The 22,776-nt window shown below is 42.5% G+C and overlaps 2 protein-coding genes across 9 annotated transcripts in view; both read right to left on the bottom strand.

Annotated features, from left to right (window-relative positions):
- LOC309339316 (uncharacterized protein) overlaps positions 1–1,490 on the bottom strand; it is a 55,693-nt gene extending 54,203 nt beyond the window's left edge. For 5 of the 6 annotated variants that reach the window (XR_014155167.1, XM_081857528.1, XM_081857527.1 and 2 more), the window contains exon 1: positions 1,109–1,368. The gene's annotated coding sequence lies outside the window, so the exon portion shown is untranslated. The other variant, XM_081857530.1, reaches the window with a different exon arrangement.
- A 5,127-nt stretch (positions 1,491–6,617) lies between these two features.
- FOXO3 (forkhead box O3) overlaps positions 6,618–22,776 on the bottom strand; it is a 118,521-nt gene continuing 102,362 nt past the window's right edge. The window contains exons 2-4 of one of the 3 annotated variants that reach the window (XR_014155151.1): positions 20,120–21,559; positions 19,274–19,358; positions 12,197–12,309 (exon numbers count right to left, since the gene is read on the bottom strand). Coding sequence is in view for 2 of the 3 variants with exons in the window: in XM_081857056.1 (XP_081713182.1) it covers positions 20,156–21,559 (1,404 nt within the window). In the remaining variant the exon portion in view is untranslated. Of the gene's footprint in view, positions 12,310–19,273; positions 19,359–20,119; positions 21,560–22,776 lie in introns of all 3 variants that reach the window. The other 2 variants (XM_081857056.1, XM_081857057.1) reach the window with 2 other exon arrangements.

The following is a 22,776-nucleotide window of genomic DNA, read 5'->3' as shown; positions in this document are numbered from 1 at the left end:
AGAGACTGTACCCAGAGAGCATGGCCAGCTTCTTCTGTGGACCCAAGCTGGCTGAAACAATGGGAGAAGCACCATGGGACACTCTTGGGGTGTAATGCTCTGCACACCTTCCGTCAAGGCTTAGGTGTAAAGACACTACAGCCTCTGCTGTGCCTGAATTTTCCAACAGAAACAACCTTGGGTTGTTGCCTGGAACCCCACATGAATTTTGCTACTACACGGCAGAGATTGGGGGTGGCATATAACATTATGTTATTCTTGTTGTTGTTTTCTAACAATTTGTATACTGGAAACCACCACGAGGGGGTCTGACCTAGAAAAGCAGCCTATAAATATGTTAAATAAATACAGTGCACAAGGCCCATAAAAATGTGCTGCACACTGGTAATAAGGAATAATGCATTAAGAAAGAAAATGCTATGGATTACAGTTGTAATTCTATCCAGGAATGCCTGTTGGGCAAGGATAAGTTCACTCCTAAATTCCTCTCTCTGTGTGAAACTGAAAGATTTGTCACAGGAGTGGATTTACGCTGATGTTTCACCACTATTGCACCTGCATGTTGTGCCATACCAATTCACTGTGGCAATGCAAAAGGTAAGAATCATAGCTGTCAACTTTTCCCTTTTCTTGTGAGGAATCCTATTCAGAATAAGGGAATTTCCCTTAAAAAAAGGGAAACGTTGACAGCTATGGCAAGAATGGGTGCCTTAGGGTGTGGCAGGGGATGAGGGTCCCTTACACCTGCTCATCATAGGTCAGTGCCACTTCCAATACAGCAGAACATTGCGCCTGAAAAATTGGTGAAGTAAGTAAAAATATTGTCCCTAGAGTACAGGTCCAGCTTAAGGGCCTTTGGCAAAACTATACCCTGATCAGTCCCCTCCTACACTGGTGTGGCCCCAAGTGTGGGTTTTTACAGGTGACAGAAGCAGCAACACTTGACAGACCTTTTATATTTCCCACAATGCCCTGAGGGACGCTGTATCTGAAGGCCAGGGCAGTGCCAGCATTAGTAGGCCCTGCCACGGTAGTGGAGCCCACATTAACTATCTGAGGATTCACAAACAATTAGATAACATGCTAGAAGGTGGGGGGAGGACTTTACCTGGTGTAAAAAGGGATGCTTGGTGCCTGGCAAGTCTTCCTAGGGAGGGAATTCCACATGCTGCATCCCAACTGAAAACTACTTCCAGCAGCCATCTTAATCACCAGGGGGCTTCTTTTCCCCACAGTCCACCAGGAGGCAAATGGCTCCTCCTCTGAAAGTTACCGTAACTCTGTGGTTCCTATTTGGAGATGAAGCCTTCCTGGTTGCGATCTTTCTTTACTTTAATTTGTATTGTTTTCTGATGTCCTGAACCCCTGGCCTACCTGGCAGCACATCAGTATGTCAAGTCCAAAGTCCAAGTCCAGGGGTCAATCCACACAAACGAAGTCTGAAGTCCAAAAGTCAGGAAATGCGGTCCAGGACAAATCCAAGCAGCCAAGCCTGAAGTCCAGGAGTCAGAGTATAGTCCAGAATCAAAACCAAAGCGCAGTCCCATAGAGGTCTAGCAGAGCCATGGGGCAGGGGGGATAGCCAGTTTTTATTTGCCCCAGGTGAAGCCTACAAAGGGGCGCCATTGCGGTTCACAGCCTGTGTATATGCTAATGCGTGCAGGGGGTGCCAAACTGGGTCTTTGACCCAGGTGAAATAAAGCCTAGTGTTGCTCCCAAGTCCAGGATCATCCAAGCCAACGTCCATCAACATGGACAGCAGACACAGCCCCTCAGCTCTGCTTCCCTTTTGTACTTTGCTGATTGCAGCAGCTGGGCTTGACGAGGCAGCTGACCCTCACCTGTTCCAAGCTTCCTCCAGCTGAGGAATCAAATCCCTCTTCCCAGAGCTAGCCAGCCCCACCTGGCCAGCTAGGGAGCTGGGTTGTGGGCCCTTGCCTGTGTCAGCCTCCTAGATCGCCCCTTGAGCTGCTCCCTAAGCTTCAAAGACCACCGTGTTCTTGGGGCAGCGGCCCCTCTGGCTCTAGTGATAGGCCCTGCTGCTCTGGTTCCTGTGCACCAACCCCCATCTCTCACCATCCTCTGTCACTCTGTGAGTATTTCCTTCCCCACTCCCTGCTTCCCAGAGTGTCCCAGTCCTGGCTGCACCCCTCACTGGGATCCTCTTCTTACCCCCCATCATCCTGACAGCTGTTGAGAGACACTGAGGGTTTTTTATGAACAATGTAATGTTGATGTACACACATCTGGCTTAGTGGCTCCATCATCATGTTGTTAACTGAATCAAGAAGCAAAGGAAGATGTCCAGAGAGGAAGATGTAACCCAAGGTATCTGTTTTGCATGTAGAATGTCAGGAATTTAACTGGTTGCCAAGGCGTGTTCATAAGCCTGGAAGGAATTAGTCCCACTCAGCAATTGGGCTGACCTTGACCTTTTTAAATGTTGTGGTGTTTGACCCGTAGAAGCATGCTGTATTTTTAAAAAAACAATTCTTCAGTTTCTTACATAATAAAGATGGCTAGAAACTTCTTTTTTTAAAAAAATCTGAGGTTTTTATTTAGTTTGAAACAAGCAAATACACAATTTTAAGTTTGAACAGCCAAACTAATCTAGTTCAGTTGAAAAACTTGGATTTAAGCACTTTTGTCCTACTGACATCTATGAGTAACAACCTGATTCACAAACCAATTACGCTGGAATGCCCTGATTTAAATCAAATTAGTTCCATTGACGTAAATGGGTGTAAAGCTGGCTTACATCCAAGTGCTCTGGTTTAACTGGTTTATGGACTATAACTGGGATAATCTTAAATCAAAATATGCAGGGTTAAATTGCTTGAGAGGTTCAGCACGTGTCCAAAATACATTTATTTGGAAGTCTTATAATCTGGAAATATGTTTATTTAAAAGCCCATCTCCTGTTGCAGATGAAGGGATCATTTTCCTGGAATTCATTGGCATTTGTGAGGACTAAATTAGCTCAAAAATCCAAAGACTCTGGGTTGTGGCTTCAAATGTTGTCTTAACTTACATGGCAATGAGGAAATGTAATGAAAAAATGCACAAAAGATTAGCATTGTCACCCTCAGACTGAAAAGTCAAAGTCCTCAAGCGAACTCATGAGTCATCAATCTACAGATTTTGCAACAAGTCTGTAGCTGACAGAGGTCAACTTCACAAAGCAGAGGGGCCAGCTCTTTGTGATTGTTGACCTGCTCTTGGGCAGAATACAATACTATAATTATTGCATATGATAATTGGCAAATTAGGGCCAAGTTACACTTGTAAACATGGAAACCGGGGGAATTGTGTGGTGAGAAAAAGCAGGCAGTTTGCATATGTTAGCCGGCCTTGCGTATTTGAACTGCAGTCCCAGGAATGTATACTTGGGAATAAGGCCGACTGACCTCAGAAGCAAATACTTTTGGAATAAGTATACACAGGACTGGAATGTGTGAACATTTTCACTGTTTTTTAAAAGTGGTTAGAACTAGATGTACTCACATAAAATGTATAGGGGCCAGGATGCTTTTGTCCATCCCTCTTGCGGTGAATTCACATGCACCATCTTGAACACACAAACTTTACAGATCTCCTCATCACAATGGACCATGTTTTTGTGTCACATGATAGCACCTCAAACAGGATATTTTGCAAAAGAGCCAGCTGCACAGGCAATTCCCATGTTATCAAAGTCATCAAGGGCCATCAGTTTGGTGCACTGTTGCATTATATTCTTTCTAAACAATTCCTTGTCTCAGCCTTACTTTTGCTCAGCTATTTATAGATGGCTTTGGAGCAAAATCAAGTATCTGTTTGTGGCAATAAGTGCTCAATTTCATACATGCATCATTTTATTTGTATTCCACCTCTCCATAGTTAAAGCCATGCTCAAGGCAGCTTACAACATGGAAAAATTATGTAATTATGAATATAACAAAAGTAGTCATAAGCAGTAAATAAAACATCAGATGGTAAACAACCAAATATAACAACTTCCACATAATCGGGGAGAGTTTTTGGTTTTTTTGCAGAACCTGTGTACTATAGCATTACAGAGTAGGGAACAGGTTTAATGTCCTTGAACCTGACCAGTACAGAACAGGAAAGTGGATTAACTTTCTGTGACCACACTGTATGGAAGAGTTTGGAAAGAAATTGTGGTTGAGATGCAAGTGCCATCAAGGTGTCATGACTCATTTCCTGTAACTCCCATTTCCCTGCTTCTGGATCATTAAGATTTTAGGTCTTTCTCCCCTCCCACCGTCCCAGTTTCAATTAAGATGGGGATGTTGTGAGTTAATTTAGATCAGAAAGGGTACTTTCCCCTCCCATCTTAATTAAAGCCTTGTGGGAGGGGCAGGCGCCCTAGCAGCTGATATCAGGAGTGGTTAGCCTTTCTCCACCTGAGGCTGCATTCAAGGTTTTGCTATTCTTCCAAAGGCTGCATGCTAGTACACACAAAGCCACACATGAAGGTACACAACACATCCTCACCCACACCCAAACACCTTGGGGTAACAGGACCTTTCCTGGGTGTGGGACTGAGATTCACCACTACCAATTTCTGGAGGTGTATCATTTCTCCCTCCAACCATATGCAATGAATGGTGCAGTTTTAGGGGTGGGCACTATCCCTGCATGGATGAATGATTGCTATATGTCCCTGGGATGAAGAGCTGAAATGGGGAAGAAAATGGGAGCTTGCAATCAGTTGGCTTTGTGAGTGGCAGGTTTGTCATCCTTGGCTCAAAGGATCTTGAATGAGAGCGGGTTGGAGTTAGAGACACACAATGTCATCAGTATACTGTATTCTACTAGGCCCTTGGTAGAACAAAGTGAAGCAGAAGGCACACCATTGGCTCCCTAGCTTTATTATTAGAGGGAATGTTGGGCTGTCATAACATCAGGGCCAGACTTCCATGGCATGAATAGTTTCTAGAACCATCTAGCAACACCCCCTCCTTCCAATACTGGCACGGCAGCAAACACTTGGTTTTCATGATGCTGACAGCCTCTCTCTAGCCATTATTATCTGAGCATCATCTCAATTCACTTGTGCTAACTTCCACTAGAAAGGAAGATAAATTAAGATAAAAGTGGTAAGGCTGAAGAAAGAATTGGAAGCTAACGATCCCATCCATCTACTAATTTGTCTCTTGCAGACTATCTGATGAACCAAGAGGGTTCAGAGAAGCACGCACAGGTTCCATAGGCACAGACTCTTTCACATGCTTTCAACAGAAGAACTACTGAAGCCAAAGCTAGTTCCAGGTTTTGATGGGCACTTGGGAGACTCACTCTGCCCTGATGGCACTACTACCTCTTAGCTGTTTGGAGAGCAACATAGTAAAAGAGCTATGCTTCCCCTCCCACTTTCCATAAGCAATTATACTTTACTCCTTCAGCAAAGTTTCCTTGGGCTGCCCAACTTTTCAGGCTTTGATGCCAAAGGCTGTGCCAGTGTGTTTTATATATATATGATTTTCTAATTTGTTAAGAATAGGCGGTTGATAGAAAAATAGAAAAGACAATCCTAAATTCTCTTCACTGGAACCAATGCAGACATAATAGAAGAGAATATTTTTAAGTTAAAATGTGGAAAAATTACAATATTTTTAGATTTCATGGATTAAATAAGCACAGATATATGTTCATATTTAGAGATTAGGAGACAGATGGTGGGAAGGAATCCTCTCTGTTTTGAATACTTCTGAATCTGTTCTAAACTGCAAGAACAGAGAAAAATATCTAATCAAATTAGAAAAATGACTGAATTTGAGAAACTAATTTAAAGCAGATAAACAATTTACCAGTTGCTATTGAACTATAATATGGGGCCAGAAAAAGTCAAGGATAAAATGGGCTCAGAACTTTGGGGGAAATATACCAAGAGATGTGTGGGAAAAGTTATGGTTATATGGACACAGGGCTTCTTTGAATTCATGAATAAGAGAAAACTGCTATAAAATAGTGAGTAGATGGTATATCACACCAATTAAAATAAACTAAGTAAAAACAATTCCTCCACATGCTATAAATGGCAGAAAGAAAAGTGGGACTTTCCCCACATCTGATAGAAATATGAAATTATTGTGCAGAGGGTAGATCATAGTACATTTATAAAGAATTCTGGGATACAAAGTCCCATTACCTCCAGTTATGTTTCTTTTAAATTATCTAGAAGGGCCAGTGAAGGAAGAACACAAGGAAATGACTTATTTGTTCTAGCTGCAAGGACCTTATTCACAGCTTTGTGGAGATTGGCTACTACTCTGACAATTAAGGAACAACATAGTAAGATACGGGATTATGCAATGATGGCAAAATCAATCAATTATGTAAGAACAAAGGTGTATAATTATAGATGGGATACTTCATTGATTGTAAAGTGTATAGTTGACCTTTGAATATCATTAAGGGATTCTCTATGTTGTAAAATGAATGATAAAAGGAGACTATGTGGATATTATAATTTTTCTTCCTTTTTATTATTTTGTGGGGTGTTACTTAACTGAATACAATGTAAAAACCTATGATTTATTTTTTTTAAAAAACCTTACCCATTTGGATCCTTCAACAAAGACAACTTAATGAAGCAAAACCAAGTCTGTATGTTTCAGCATAGAGATCCATTATGCTTTATTTACATGCGTCACAATTTCTTTTACAAACTAGATTACAATTGAGAATGGAATACATGAGGCAATATCTACTAACACCAAGTGGAGATAAGCTCTGCACTGCTATTTCATTTGCAAAGGGGTAAGATTTCAAAATCAAACTGACATCCAATCATTATGTAGTAAGGTAGTATATTCACCCATGTCAGCATTTGGTTTCACAAAAGTCTCCATTGCGTTTGCAACAGTGCTGGCTTTCAAACGAAACTGCAAGGTAGCTTGTACGAAAAGTAAAAATTGTGCACCTCTTAGGAAAGATGGCCATGCAGTAAGGCAGTGGATGGAATATTCTTCCAAAGTATGTGGTCTGACAGTGAAAGAAATAACCCAGATAAGACAGTTTTACAGATACTGTATACATATTTTGTCCATTCATGCAACTTTTTTTGGTTAAAAAAAGTTTCACACGTGAAGCCAAAATGTACAATACATTCCCCCTTCCCTCCCTAGTCCCTCCCCATAGCAAGTAAAAGTATCTGGTCCCCCTCATCTGCTGGTATTTCCAATATACATCATGTATAGAAACTAATGAATGAAGGTTGTTCGCCAAGCAATGATGTCATTTCGAAGAGATCAGCATTCCAACATTTGGTTCTTGAATACGGTGTGATATGATAGGCAGCAGTCTGATAACCCATTATTAGAGAAATTATTTCATCAAGAGTGAAATCAAAAAATAAATGTGAAGTGTTCTAAAAACAGAATCCTATGAACTGTTCAGTAGACAGTTAAAGAAACTGCCTACGCATCTATGCCAAATCCTTATTTAATGGACACAATTTCAATTTGTAATGCACTCATAACTCCAAAAATTAGGGTGACTAGGGCTAGTTACCTAGCTGTTGTATTTTATAAGTATAATCCCATAAACAATTCAACAATGCCTGCAAAGTTGCCCACAGACACAATATAACAACTGCAGCTTGTGCACCGATAATCATGCTCATATACCATAGCATTTAAGGACATGAAGGGTGAACTCATCAGGAATGCACCACTTTTCAATGCTCTGTAGGATTGAAGTGATCTTCACAATTGAACCCTTAGGTAGTGGATGATGGATAATTGGGATAGTGGATGGCTGGGAAGTTCAAATCACTTGCAGGTGCTCCAGGACTGCTTCAAGGTAAGTAGGTTGAGGTTTGCATTTGAAAAATGTAGTTTGGTGGCCAAAGGTTCCAAGCAATAATATTAGCCTCTGAATTTAGAAAATACGTGAATTTTTGGCACAGTACCCCATTCAGGTTTAACAGTAAACCATGGTTTAGTGAGTACTATGAGAATGAGCTGTGATGATCTGCGGGCTTGGATTCTTCCCCATCCCTTTCACATGCAAAAGAAAAAGATTACTGAAAGCTTCCACTTTCAAAAGCCACTTTTAAAAAGAGGGGTAGATATAGATATATATGATGCTACATCCAAATTCTGAAAACTGGTTTATTCTAACTGTGGCTTGTTTAAGCAAACCAGGATTAAATTATTGTTTTGGATTCTGGTTTGTTGACTAACCACAGTCAATAAAATCAATTTCCTGAGTCTAGAAATATAATGGGACATTGCAGTTTATTCAAAAGGAAAAATGGAAGCTTTAAATCTTGCAGATAGAGAAGAAGGGTGTAGCAGTGTGAGAGCCTGAGACTCACTGAAACTTATAACACCAAACCATGGTTTTGTGTTACTTCTAAAGTGGTCTAGGATCTAACTAGAGGATTTTTCAGATCATGCTTTCCCCTAACATGGGATTCCTTTAGAGCAGCCTTTCTCAACCTGTGGGTCCCTAAGATGTTGTTGAACTACAACTCCCATCACCCCTAGCTAGCAAGGCCAGAGCTCAGGGATAATGGGAGTTGTAGTCCAACAACATCTGGGGACCTACAAGTTGATAACTGCTGCTTTAGAGCCATGTAAATGCCATAGTCTGGCAAGCTTGAGAAATCTTTGCTCATTCTAGTCTCCAGATAAAAGATGAGACACAGAGGCTACTTATGCTTATAAACTAGAATATAGTTGTTGGGACAATGTCTGAAGAGAAGGGTTTGTTGACTAGCCTTCCAGTTGAGAGCAGAAGTCAAATACTTGGAGTTGTGTATTGTGAGTGGCTTCAGGGACTAGCTATAGAGGAGGGCAAAAAATGGATTGACTGATAGACCTTTGTGGGCTCTTTTCAGATTTACATTCCTATGACTGAGTCCAGAATGCAATGTACTATCAGTGAGACTTACTTCTGAGTAAGTATGCATAGAATCAGGCTACAAAGTGCTTAAATATAGCTTGATGGTGTTCATTGTGACTATCCTATGGTTGTCAATAGAAGCAAGTTGCCTGTAGCTTCAGTACCCTAATCTAACTAGCTTGCATTTAGGCTCTTTGTTTACTCAGAAGTCTCCCTTGGTTCAATGATGCATGCTCTTTACACATACTTTGGGATGACACAATTGTCTCCCAGCAATACCCCCAATAAAGTATAAAAGTTGAGGAACATAGGCAGCTGCCTTTGCAGAGTCAGGCCATTGGTTCATCTAGTTCAGTAGTGTTTACACAGAGTCTTTTCCAACCCTATAAGGAAATGCCAGGAATCTGGGACCTTCTGCATGTGAAGCACATGCTGAATCACTGATCTACGTATGGTCCAGGTGCTTGGGCTTCCTTGGAAGCCTGTCACTTGGCCATTATATAAACACATATGGGAGCTTAACAATGAGGATGGAAAGCTTATTGCAACCATTGAGCTGTGTCATCTCCAATAAGTGTACTTAGGATTATGGCCATGTAGTTTGATTCTATGCATGTTTACTCAAGTCCCCTGAAAAGTCCCCAATGATGGCAGGTGCTTAACTCTCTTCCACTGAAACAGGCTTAGTTGTGGACAGATTGCACACACAGTTTCTACTCTTTGTGTAAATTAATCACCTTACTAATATTAGAGCTTGCAAAATAAAGAATATACCTGTTTCTCTAATGAACTCCCTGAAATATTAAAGGAAATTCAACAGAAGTCAAATGAGGAAACCATAAAGCTTTCTGTGTACCAGGTTTTTTTATACAGACTTCCTGTTGAGAAGAAAGACAGAAACTTACAAATAAAATAAACTGTTAGTCACCAAACACATCGCTATACTTGGGGGGGGGGAGAGGAACACCACAAAACAAAACAACAAAACACCCCAAAATGTCATTGTCAGCTGAATTCACATTTAATGATGTACCAGATACTCCTATGCAGTGAAGGCATGTGAGCAAAAATTCTTAACTAGCTTTGGTAATAGGTACCTGTAACTGAGTCTCTCTAAAAGAAAACGACACCTTCCTTAAGCCCCTGGAACAGATGACAATTGTACAGTGTTTTCCTCTCGGGGAAGCCCTTTCCAATGTGGAGAACAAACACACACATTGGTTATTTCTGATTAAAGAAATATGATAAACTGGACCCTGCCATTGATAAATATACCACCTTAATTCTTAAAAAAATAGCCTGTATTTTTTTTTATTTTGCGTTTTTTGGAAAATGATAAAAATCTTTTAACTATCTGGAAAGTTTATATTCTATGAGCTACTTAGAACCACGACAGCACAGAGTTTTCATAATTCAGTTTATGAACTGCATGATGGAGTTCACATGTTCATCTAGAGAATAGCGCAGCACAGTCATGAGGAAGAGGCTACAGTACGAAACAAAACTTCCATCGTATAAGGAGCTGTAATTTCACCAATATTACTTCAAAGGGCTGGAAAAGAAGGAGCAATATGGGGCCCACAGATGTCTGTGTGCGTGTGTATAAGTGTGTGGGTGCTTGTGGGTGCCTACAAGTGTGGCGGCTGAAGGGAGTCACACCACAAAGTACATGGTTCATGTGCCAGTGGAAACTCATGCACTGAAACTTTGGGTTAAAATGCTAGCCTGTTCTCCTAACATTCATGCATAATGATCCGTTTCTGTACATAATAAAATATATTTATATATTTATATGCATTATGTCTTTTTTATGCCAAGAAAAGTTCTTCATATACCACTTTGGAGAAATCCTGTATACGTTGTCCTACCCAAAGTGACTTCACACCACTTCCTGCCCCGCCCCACCCAAAAAAATTGAATCGTACCATTGGGTTTCCCTCTTTGCCCTTATCTTCCCCAAAAGGTATCAATAAAAAGTAATCAAACAGAGAGGACCTGCACAGCACCATACCTTTCAGTCATTATTACCATATAAATTTACAAAAGAAACCCATAAAAGCAAAATATATAAAAACTACTTTGTTTTTCCATGGAATTTATCCAATTACAGTCTACGCTCCTATGAAAAGCTATCTGTATGTATTCCCCCACCCTGTCTCTCCTTCCTGCCTTTCCCTCTGCTTCTCTTCCTAGACTCGATGACACTTCAGAAGAAGGAAAGAATAATCAAGGAGAGGATGTAAAAATAATTACCAATGTAATAAATCATCGAAGTCCTGGATGATGCATATACATAAAACTCTCGTTTTCATGCAATATAGTCTTTTTATTTTAGGTCTTTGTTGTTGTTGTTATTACTATTATTAATAAATTTAATCTGAAATTAAGCTGCTGCCTTCTAGGCTGTTAAGGACTAATTGTCTGGCAAGATGGCAACCAGGGCAGACCACTTACTCATTTTCAAGATCAGCCAGTTGCTAAATTGCCTGGGCAGGCCAAAATCACAATCACAATCACTGCAGCTGTTTTGGCAGAACTGCTAGGATTACGCACTAGGCCCGAGTCGATTTGACTAATAGCAAGCCAGTTATTGACTCATAAAACACTATGAATTTACCCCTCCCCGCCACACCGCCTCATAGCTTTCGAACACTGGTAAGGATGCAGCCTTGGTGGTGGCTAATTTTGTGAGGTAAAATGCACCCTCTTGGTATTGAAAGGAAAGAAAGGAGTACCCTTAAATTTAAGCAAAGACTTTTGGGGGTGGGGGGAAGGGTTCTGAATCAGAATCAACCAACTAAAAAATAAAATAAAAGCCCAAACCATATAACAAGCAAACATTAAAACCCCTCATAAACCACCTTTCAGATTCAAATAGTTGGTAGGTGCTATAAAGACTGAAATATTCAAGTGCTGTTGGTATTTTCAAGCCAAAATCCATTCGGCTTTTCAGTGTGCATATATTAGTCTGCATTTCATATTCATGAGGAATCGGCATGTGAAAAGGAACAATTTAAAGCATTTCACGGGGGTGGGGGGGAGGGAGAATACTCACACCTTAAGAGGGGTAGGGGAAACCCTGAAAAATAAAAGCCAACCGAAAGCATCCTGCAACCCATACACATATTGGAACCCCATATACTGATTGACAAATAAACTATTGTAAAGGCTACACAGTGTGTTCTGAAACAGGGTGGTGGCTAAACCAACATATCCTCAAGTTGGTGGTGGGACATCCCATAAAAGGAAGATTTTGCATACTTCAGAATGAGTTCAATTCCAGACACGGCGGTTCATCACTCTGGTTCCGGGGCTCTTTAACAGTCTCTGTTTTGTTAGGAAAATAATGCAGGGTTCACAAAGGTTATAAGCTGTAAACGGTATCCCTGTCCTTGCTGACAGTTGATTTGGCAAAGTTTTCCCCCCCTCTAGCTCTCGTGTCAGATGAAGGGCCTGGAAGAAGAAAAAAGCAAGACAAAACAGCATCAATAAATGTCCACAAACTGTCAAAAGAGGCAGATAACTGGAAACATTGGCTTTTTAGACAGTTTAGCATTGTCCTGTGGAGACCTGCATTTGTTATGCTACATATCCCTTTACCTTAAAGGTGTGTCACTACAGAGAATGGCATTTAATCCAAGTCCACCCCCAGTCCACTCCATTACAATTCCACCTTAAAGGAAATCCAAAATGTTGGGTTGTAGGAACACAGAAAACGACCTTATGCCAACTCAGACCACAGGTCTATCTAGCCCAGTGTTGTTTGTGCTGACTGGCAGCAGATCTCCAGGGTTCCTTTCAGTCTTTCCCAGTTCTGGAGATGCTGGGGATAAAGAACCATGCAAAGCAGTTATGCTATGCTATCACTGTTGATGGCAAAAACACATGCAGAGCACTAGACAGGTGAGATATCCTCAACGTCACTCCTTTTCTATGTCATCTTTCTGGAGTGCATACACAGAGCAGCTTTGGGCGTTACGTAAAATAATGGAATCATGCTTTTTCACACAGTTCCAATGTCTATAGAGAAAGCACTGCTCCCACACCTATCATGGAAGTTCAGGGGAGCTTGGAGAATGATAAAAATATTGTGTGTTTTACGGCAATCAAAACTAGCTTATCCTTAATCTTGACACTGTCAAGCATTTTATGAACAAGCAATTGGATAAATCAATACATTTACTTTTTTCCCATTTGTTGCAAAGTCAACATTAGGATCATAGGCATCAGAGTGTTCGGCTGGCTAGCAGGCATCTCGCCTAGTAAATCTGTCTCAACGGTCGGTATACGGATATTTGCTGACACTCAGCCAGCCTTTGAATCTCGTAATGCAACCTGAGCAACGGAGTATGTGAACACAACTGCTAATTCTTCTAGGGCTCATGCACACATGTGGCTTAGTCCAGGGCAGCAGATCAGTCACGTAGTCTCCAGTTATTTGGGGAATCTTTGATGCTTAATCCCTTGCAACTCCTACCTCGTTAAGGAGGTATAAATAAATCCTTGGTACCCGATTTACAAAATTCCACTGATATCATTTGGTTGCCTGGCCTCTATTTGAAGTTCTCTTGGATCAGAACAAAAGAGAACAAAAGCTGACCTGATTACCATCCTGTGTGCTGCCTAACAAGAACAACGAGGGATGCTAAGAAGAAACAACAACCCCACAAAGTGTGGATTTAAGATGCAAGTACGGTGAAAGGGAACACAGGGCACCTGCAACGTTATCAAGTTGTGTGGAAGAAGGAATTTCAGCACATGCAACATTTCTCATTTCATCAGCGTATGGAATCCCTGTCTACTTTCTCATTCTGGTCCGTCCGCCCCCCCCCCCCGCTAGATATGCTTAGTACAGGGGTGGAGAACCTCAGGCCTTGGGGGCCCTGGCAACTGCAGGACTGCCTGCGGCTTGGAACTCCCCCCCCCCCAGCACCCTCACTAGTCCTGCTCTGAACCCCCAGACTGCTTTTGCCTGAATGGAATGTGTCCTGAAATGTGACAATGCCTCTTGCTTGCCCAACTAGAGAGAGAAGTGTGTGTGGGGGGGTGGAAGGGTATAGAAACCTCTGGCTTTTGCAGGGCTGCAATGTAGCCTACTGTAAAGAGGTATGAATCACAACTATTGTTTCTTTTTTGTCTCATTTTTGTCTCTGACCCCTCTCATCCACAGGCAGGCAGCTCCTGGAAAATTGCCCACAAGGGGATGCAGCCTTCCGGCTGAAATAGGTTCCCCACCTCGTTTAGAAAAAACATGGCCTGTCCCAGTGGATGGAACTACAGCGAGAACAAAGGGTCAAAACTTGTTAACATATGGAAGAACTCACCCTGTTACTTGGTTAACTGAACTGGATTGCTTCATTGACTCTGGCTCCCTGAAATGCCTGGGGTAATGGCTAGAAAACAAGGAAATTGGTTTTGGGGTGGCAAGAAGGCTGAACGTCTCTGCCCCCTAGGCGCAGAGTGTAGCAAGTGCTGGCTTCCCTCCTTCATAGGCTAAGGGGGAGGAGTAATGTTCTACTTGCCCGAGTAGGTGTGGCTAACTCAACCACTGCCATTTCCTTGTCCCCAAGAAATTTCTTTAGTGAAGGATATGGCAGCTGTCAGCCAGCCAACAAACACAACTCCTACAGATGCACCTGCTAGTGGGCCAGCTAAGTAGTACACGTCTCTCTTTCCCAAAGACAAAGTGGGGAAACAGGAAAGGAAGAAGCTGTCGCTTGTCATACCACACATCATAAGGCAAAGAAAAAGATGCAGGGCCTTTTCTTTTCCTGCCCCAAACCAATCCCCCAATTTTCAGCTCATTGCTGAAAACTGGCAAAATGCTCTCTCACAATTTGATCCCTGTGAATGAGGTGTATGAGGTATTTATTTATTTTTCACCTGCCCCAGCATGAAGAGAAACTGGTTTTCTCTTCACTTGATTTTGCACTTGTGCAAAATTCAAGGGGCACCGCAGATAAAACACCGCAGACAGCTGCTTTGTATAATTTCATACTGCTGTTCAGTGGGGTTAGTTCACACATTCCTCTGCCAATTGTCAGGGGGCTGATCACATGGAGCACAGATCAGAGGAAGCTGCCTTCTACCAGGAGAGACTGTCCATTTCGCCCAGGATTATCTACTCTGGCTGGCAGAGCAGCTCCCCAGAGTCTCAGTCCGTTACCTGCAGGAGATGCCAAGGATTGAACTAGGATCTTCTGCATGATAATTTGCATGCTCCACCACTGAGCAAACGTTCCTTCTTTTATGAGGGAGAGAATTCAAGTTGCATTCATGACTGGCAACTGGATGGGGAATGGATTCCACTGAAAAGCATTGGCTTGGATCTTAAGATAAGCAAACTCCCATGTCTATCAGTTTCTACTCCTGTCCCAGCAAGCTGTCTTATTCAGAACCAGACCATTGGTCCATCTGGCTCAGCAATGTTTAAACAGACTGACCATGGCTCTCCCAGATTCCCGACAGTGGTCTTTCCAAGTCCTACTTAGAGATATTGGGAATTGAAATAGGGACGTTCTGCTGCAGATGATCGCCACCTGAGCTATGTCCTTCTCCTGCTTCCAGGCTCTGCTCCCTGCCTCCCCCAAGGAGCCATAAGGCTCCACTCATCCCTCAACAGGGTTCCTTCTCCACTGCCTAGGCACCACCTGCTTATCTCCAAAGCTCTTTTTTTCTGGTCTCCGAGTTTAAGAATCTCAAAAGACCTAGCAATGGTAATAAGAACTAGTGTTTAGATTTTCTCCACTGCAACACTTTGTAAAGTAAAACAGATAAGGGTTGTTGGCGAACAAGATAAATAGAGATTCATTTGAAAAGAAATATACTTTTGTCAATCAAGACAGGTTAAAGGCTGATTCACATGGCCAGTCCGCAGCACGTGGCCTGAGGTCTTATGAACTGGCTTGCAGAGTGTTTTCTTTGCTTTATAACGAGCTTTATAATTAGTGGCACTTTATGTTGCTAGGTGACAACTTTGTTGATTTTAAAAAAATAAATAAACAAAGAACTATTATAATCAAGTTAACTTTCCATCAAAAGCGGAAAAAGTACGAAAGTGGATAGCAAACTGTGGCACCCTCTCCCTTCCAGCCCAGTCTGCTTTGCCCTAAAATAACTATTCTAGTTATTCCACCTTTATACTGCTTGGACTGAAAAGTCTTTTTATTTGCTACTGTCTAACCTCATTCCACCACTGTTAGCTTAGAATTGAATTCCCCAAGCTCTGACCTCAGCTGAAGTGGGAAGAGAGAAGCCCATAAGTATTACCTAATGCAGATTACTGCACCCATTGGGTTCCCACAGGTGTTAATTATGCTGTGCTAGAAATTTCTCCAGAATGGGAAAGGTGACGCACTGACGTTTCCCCAAGTGCAAGGTACAGTAAATGTGTCACTGGTGAACCTGAATTTGAGCTAATCAACAGGGAAGCCATAACATTCCATCCAATATAAACATTTAGAAAAAGAAGAATTCAGTGGTACCTCAGGTTAAGTAGTTAATTTGTTCCGGAGATCCGTTCTTAACCTGAAACTGTTCTTAACCTGAAGCACCACTTTAGCTAATGGGGCTTCCTGCTGCCGCTGCACCGATGAAGCATGATTTCTGTTCTCATCCTGAAGCAAAGTTCTTAACCCGAGGTAATATTTCTGAGTTAGCGGAGTCTGTAACCTGAAGTGTATGTAACCCCAGGTACCACTGTATTGATGTGTGGAGTGAAGCAATGAATGAAGTACAATAATCACTGTGTGATCCAAAAATGATTTAAGCTGGTTTATCTAGAGATGCCAAGGCCCTGAAAAACCCAGCAAATTGTGTGTGTTAATGCCCTCATCTTTTCCCAGGCCTTCACATCTCTAACTATATATATAATTTATGGATCATGTTGTACAGGTATAATATTGTTGCTAACTGCTACTCCAGAGCAGCCCTACTTAATACAATACCATTACCCATGAACAGGATTTCAGCTTTATTCTTTGTAGGTCACAGATGTGTCTGAATCAAGAATTGTATTTTAACATCTGAGTTGCCATCAGCTGATAGGATACGTTTAAACAAGCAAGGAAATAAAACAATGCTTTGGGCGACAACCTGTTACAAATTACTCCCAAGGCTTACAAGGAATTTTCAAGTTAAGGTAAAACAGCAATATTTGTGTCTGGTGACCTGAAGGTAAGATAGTTGGATCCAGTTATCCCTGCATTAATAGAAGAACTCATTCACTCATTCCCTTGGTGGGGGGAGCACTCCTCTAACCCCCCAGAGCAGATATTGGGGGGGGGGTATAGGAGGCTGGGGTGAGTATCAGCAAAAACTACCTTCTTTCTACTGCCTGTGGGATCATCCAGTTTGTTCCTCTCTGCACAACTCAGGTTCCAACACATAATTTATTTATTTATTTATTTTCAAAGCCAATATGGCTCTCTTCTGGCTCAGATTTTTTTTTAAAAAAATGGGTGCCTATTCAGGACAATCTATTTTCCAATAATATTTTACAATCTAGCACATAAGAAGTCACTGTTAATTTGTGAAGTGGATGTTAAAAGATAAATGGTTTAGGTATACAGTGGTACCTCGGTTTAAGAACAGCCCTGTTTATGAACTATTCAGTTTACGAACTCCGCAAAACATCAGTCTATGAACGGAATGGTGGAAGGGCACCGGCGGGGGAAGCCCTCATTAGGGAAAGTGCGCCTCGGTTTAAGAATGGTTTTGGTTTAAGAACAGACTTCCGGAACAGATTAAGTTCGTAAACTGAGGTACCACTATAATTCAATGTGACCTGATTAAATGTAGGGTGAACCTTGTACGGGTTCATATTCCAACATTGTCGTAGATCTACTGGGTGCCCTCGGGCAAGTCAATCTCTCCCAGCTTTCGTTTCCTATCCACAATAATTTGGGAACATGATGTCCCTTATACAGATGTTGTGAAGATGAATGATGATGGCAAACTACCCAAATTCATAACACAGAAAAGATGGATATTAAAGATTGAAGGGAAAATCCTAGTAGAGCCTAGGACTTGCCGATCAGAAAGTTGGCGGTTCGAATCCCCGTGACGGGGTGAGCTCCTGTTGCTCCTGCCAATCTAGTAGTTTGAAAGCATGTCAAAGTGCAAGTAGATAAATAGGTACCGCTCCGGCGGGAAGGTAAACGGTGTTTCTGTGCGCTGCTCTGGTTCACCAGAAGTGGCTTAGTCCTGCTGGCCACATGACCCAGAAGCTGTACACTGGCTCCCTCGGCCAATAAAGCGAGATGAGTGCCACAACCCTAGAGTCGGTCATGACTGGACCTAATGGTCAGGGGTCCCTTTACCTTTACCTTATGGTTTTTTTAAAATAGACCTGCAGGATTCAGGAAAGAAACCCCGATTACTATGAAAAGGCAAATTATACATAATAAAAAACCTTGCAGATTCCAAGCATACTGGGTAAGAGGAATTCGGGATCTAAAGCTAAACAGAATGTAGTGCTCACGGAAACATTCATTCATAGAAAGAAGAAAAAGCAACTGGAAAAAAGTCACTCTCTGCACTTCCTAACACTATTGATACAAGAAGCAATGTGCCAGGAAGTCCACCTGATGCTGCTCTGTGTGTTCTAAAAATACCAAGCAATGCTGTCATCTTGTGAGAGTGTGGTATCCCATAATTTTGGCATCTGTAGGAACAGCTAGTTTCCAATTATCCTTGCTGAATCACATGAATAGCATAATGGCCTTTAAAAGGCAGACAGAAAAATCTCAACTGATGGCCCATTATTGTATTACATTATATTACGTTGCATTATGCCAGGCATCCACAGATCCACTCACCTGCTTGCCAGAGGCAAGTGTCCTCAGACCTCTGCTAAGCTGGATGCCCAATCGTATATAGATCACCTCCCCCAAACTCTCGTTTGTGCTGCATATGCAGAAGGTAATACACAGTGAGAGTCTCTTCAGAGCATTGGAAGAGACGCCTTGCCGAGCATAACTTCCCCAAACCCAATGCAAATAATATAAGACTCTACCTCTCCCCAAGCCTTCTGCATGTACCAAAGGACTCTATGGAGGGAATGTGTATGATTTTATTTGGGGAAATGGCACAGAGGGAAAGGATTATTTTTCTCCTGTGGCCAAGGCCCTGATCCAATTCAGGGTCCTGCTTTCAATTTTCTTTTTCAAAACTGTGGGAGATCCTAATTATCAGCCTTCAACATGTCTACTTTGGCCCTCAAAGGTCCTGTTTTTGAAGGTATCTCTTTCTGAAAAACATTCTCTATTATTTCAGACTAAATAGAGTTAACATTGGACACAATGGATGTCACTTTCACAGGATACTCATTTTTTTTATTTTGTGGGCAGTAAATGCCTTTGAGGGAGATTATTTTAACACACATAAATTCTCAAAAAGCTGCTTCACTCCCTTGTACCATCTTCTGTTGTGGCTTTCAAGTGTCAATTGTTCAGAATTTCTCTGTTGTGCTACAGGTGGCATGAGAGAATGTGGAAGCAGATCTGCAACAACACAAACAAGCTACCATGAGATTGTTGCTGTTCATCATCCTGAAAAATTTAGGCCTTTAATTATTTGATCATTAACTATAATCCACATTACGAAAGGAACATGTAGCTTTCTCTATTGCCTGTTTTGTTGATGATACCATTCATTTTTCTCACCATGTGCAATTCAGGGCAAACTGACTAGTGAGAAAAACAAAACATATAAGAAAGTAACTTGTGTGCCAATTCACACAACTCTATGTGGTACAGTTATTCTGGTGGGAGCGGAACAGGGCGGGGGGAGAGAATATAATGGACAGCAGATGCAACATGTATCAAACCATCACTAAACAGAATAGTTTTACTATCTGAGGATGTGTTGCTGCATTGTCATTATGAGCTATATGAGAGGAACTATAGGTTCAGAGGTTCAAAATGCCTCTGTGTCAGAATCCTCTCTCAACAGACTATGGTCCCCACCACCAGCATCATACACTTGGGAGCTGATCATGTGTAGAAGAAGAATATCACTGTACATCTGTTAATAAGATGTGCCTATAGTGATCACCTTGTAGGAGAGTAAACCTGAACCAGCTTTTAGTCACAGCTATGGTAAGCACATAACTGGAATACACAGCATTGCTACTCATCAGCACCCCACTTTGGTTTATGGAGTTTGTTGTAAAAGGCTGTACTTTACATAAACCATATGTGCATATGGTAAGGGCACCGCCTAATGAGATCTAATAAATGACAACGGACTAAACATCGCTAACCTGCTTTGCCCATTTCCCCCTCTTTGCATAAATCCTTTAGCCTGGAACCCAACTCTGTGACGAAGCTTGCTTAGCACCAGTGAAGTTTCCCACATTCAGAGTGACAACATTCTGGGCTGAGATGAGGGAATCAAAGTTAAAATCCAACCCATCTGCATCCATGAGTTCGCTGCGGATAATGGACTCCATATCACATTCCAAGCTCCCGTTGAAAATATCCAGGTCCAAATCACTGGGGAATTTATCATGCCCCATGACTGGAAGGCTCACACTGCTGGAGTACAAAGAAGAGCCTGAGAGTGAGTCAGAAAGCGATTGCATAGACTGGTTGGCAGGTGACTGTTGCTGGTGTTTTGTCGACCCAACGTTGCTTGTGTCACTTAAGCCCATAGTACCGACGGAATTCGACAAGGCACGACTGCCACCGAGAGAGGAATTCTGGGACTGGTGCTGGTGGTGGAGCAGATTCTGGTTGACCAAACTCCCCTGACTTGGCTGGGCAGCAAACGACATCATGGGATCATTCCGGAGCATAATATTCCTGCGTACGTTATGGGCAGACACAGCTGTGCTAGCTTGTGACATGAGTGGATCAGACTGGGTCATCATGACATCGCTGTGGCTATGCGAATCCGAAGCCAGCAGATCCTGCAGTGTTTGGTTATTGTAATGCGAAATGGAAGAAAATGTAGCTTGCTTGTTCTCTTGGATGGTTTGCATGGGAGACTGACGGAGGGAATTCAGTGATGATGGTCCAAACACAGCGTTGTTGAAACTACTCGATGGTGAACCAAGACCTGAACCTTTGGAGCCGTATGGAAAACTTGAGCTTCTTTGCATGAGTCCCCCTGTGGGCGACTGCTGGGAAGAGGGGAGGGTTATATTGTCCAAAAGATCATCCATAAGATTGTCTGTCAGACCATCGTTCAAGTTCATGGTGCCCGCCATATCAGTCAACCTTGGCAGCTCAACATTGCCAGGTTTATTTACTGAGGGAGACATGCTGGGTGGACTACTATACAGCATAGGGGAAAGTGGAGCATCATCATCCTGAACCTCATCTAGCTCAGTGCTGGCCAGTATTGGTGACAAGCGGCCACTTATTGTACTGGCATTTGAATTTGTACGAGACCGGAAATCTGTCCAGGCGTCTAGCTCATCGCTGCTGCGTGAAGTTGGGCTACCTGGCCACTTGGAGAGCTGGGAGGGGCTGTCTTCGCTTGTTTCCTGTGCAGCTTGTAGTGCTGCCTTCTTCTTAGCTGCTCGTCCTCGGCTCTTGGTGTACTTGTTGCTGTTATCCATCGAAACAGCACGTCTCCGTGGCGCTTTCCCACCTTTCCCACCGTCAGGGTTGATCATCCACCACGAACTTTTCCCAGTTCCTTCATTCTGTACCCTGATGAATCGACTATGAAGAGACAAGTTGTGCCTGATCGAGTTCTGCAAGAGCCACAAAAAACAAAACAAACAAAAAACAAGGAAATTTAGAATAGGGGCAAATTTCCTTTGTCCATCTCAACAATCTAAAAATAACATGGAAAATAATAAGAAAAATTACTAATTCTACTACTACATCTACTATCAGCATTTACTGATGCTTAGGAACACTGAATTAATGTGGTCCATTCCTAAAGAGCAGGGCTGACCGACCTGTGACCCTCCAGATGTTGTTGGACTACAATTCCCATCAGCCCCACCCAGCATGGCCAGTGGACACGGATGCTGGCATCTGGAGTGACCATGCTGGCTGAGGCTGCTGGGTGTTGTAGTCCAACAACACCTGGAGGGTCACAGGTTAGCTAGACCTGCTGTAGGGTTATCATGATTCTTTGGGTCAGATATGTTCCTGGGAAAGTGTATTTAGAACTGATGTCATTGTTGGTTTGTGTGTTTCAATGTGAATTTTTGAACAACTTTAATATGACTTTTTGACCTGACTCTCCCCTCCGATTCTGTGGGTTCATTAACGAAGGAGAACCCGCTTTCCTTCATTAAATAAAATCTCCCATTGAAAAACTTTACTGAGATAATCGTATGTTTATTTTAGTAAGCTGATGCATCAGTACATTGCTAGAAGCCAAGATAGTTAGTAAAGATACGCTGTGATCCCAAGCACATGTATTCAAAAACCAGTTTTGTAACAAGCTTATGTCCAAATCAAGGTGTCAGGGAACTGCCATCGGAGAGACAGGTGGTGGACAGGCTACAGGAGAATAGGAGAGAATCTGCAGTAGAAGAGGGAACCAGCAGGGGGAGTGCAGGAGTCACAGCGGAGGGGAGGCTCTGGGATGCTTCCAGTGAGAGTAGTGGAGAGGTAACGGGACCCCCGTTGGGAACGCCCACCCTTCGCCGGAAACTGTCACGCAGAGAGTCTCGAAAGCGCATGTCTGTCAAAGAGCTTTTATGTTGGCGTAAATTCCGTAGACGCCCACTGTCAGATACTACCAGCGACTGACGGAGTCATGCTTTGGGGGCTCCGTTAGTGCATCGGTTTGGATGACCAGCCAAACCCCAGAGGGATCAAGCTTTTACGCACAAGCAGCTCACTATCCCATCACAGCAATCTGACAGTCTTTGAAAGCAGCTTGTGCAAGCAGAAGGCATCATGAGCGAACCATCCGGAACCGGAGGAGCAGGAGCGGGAGCTGGCGCAGATC

This window comes from Podarcis erhardii, assembly GCF_964252035.2.
Source record: "Podarcis erhardii genome assembly, chromosome: 3".
NCBI lineage: Eukaryota > Metazoa > Chordata > Lepidosauria > Squamata > Lacertidae > Podarcis > Podarcis erhardii.
Note: the sequence above shows the minus strand (reverse complement) of the source record. Positions and strands in the feature narration are given on the sequence as shown.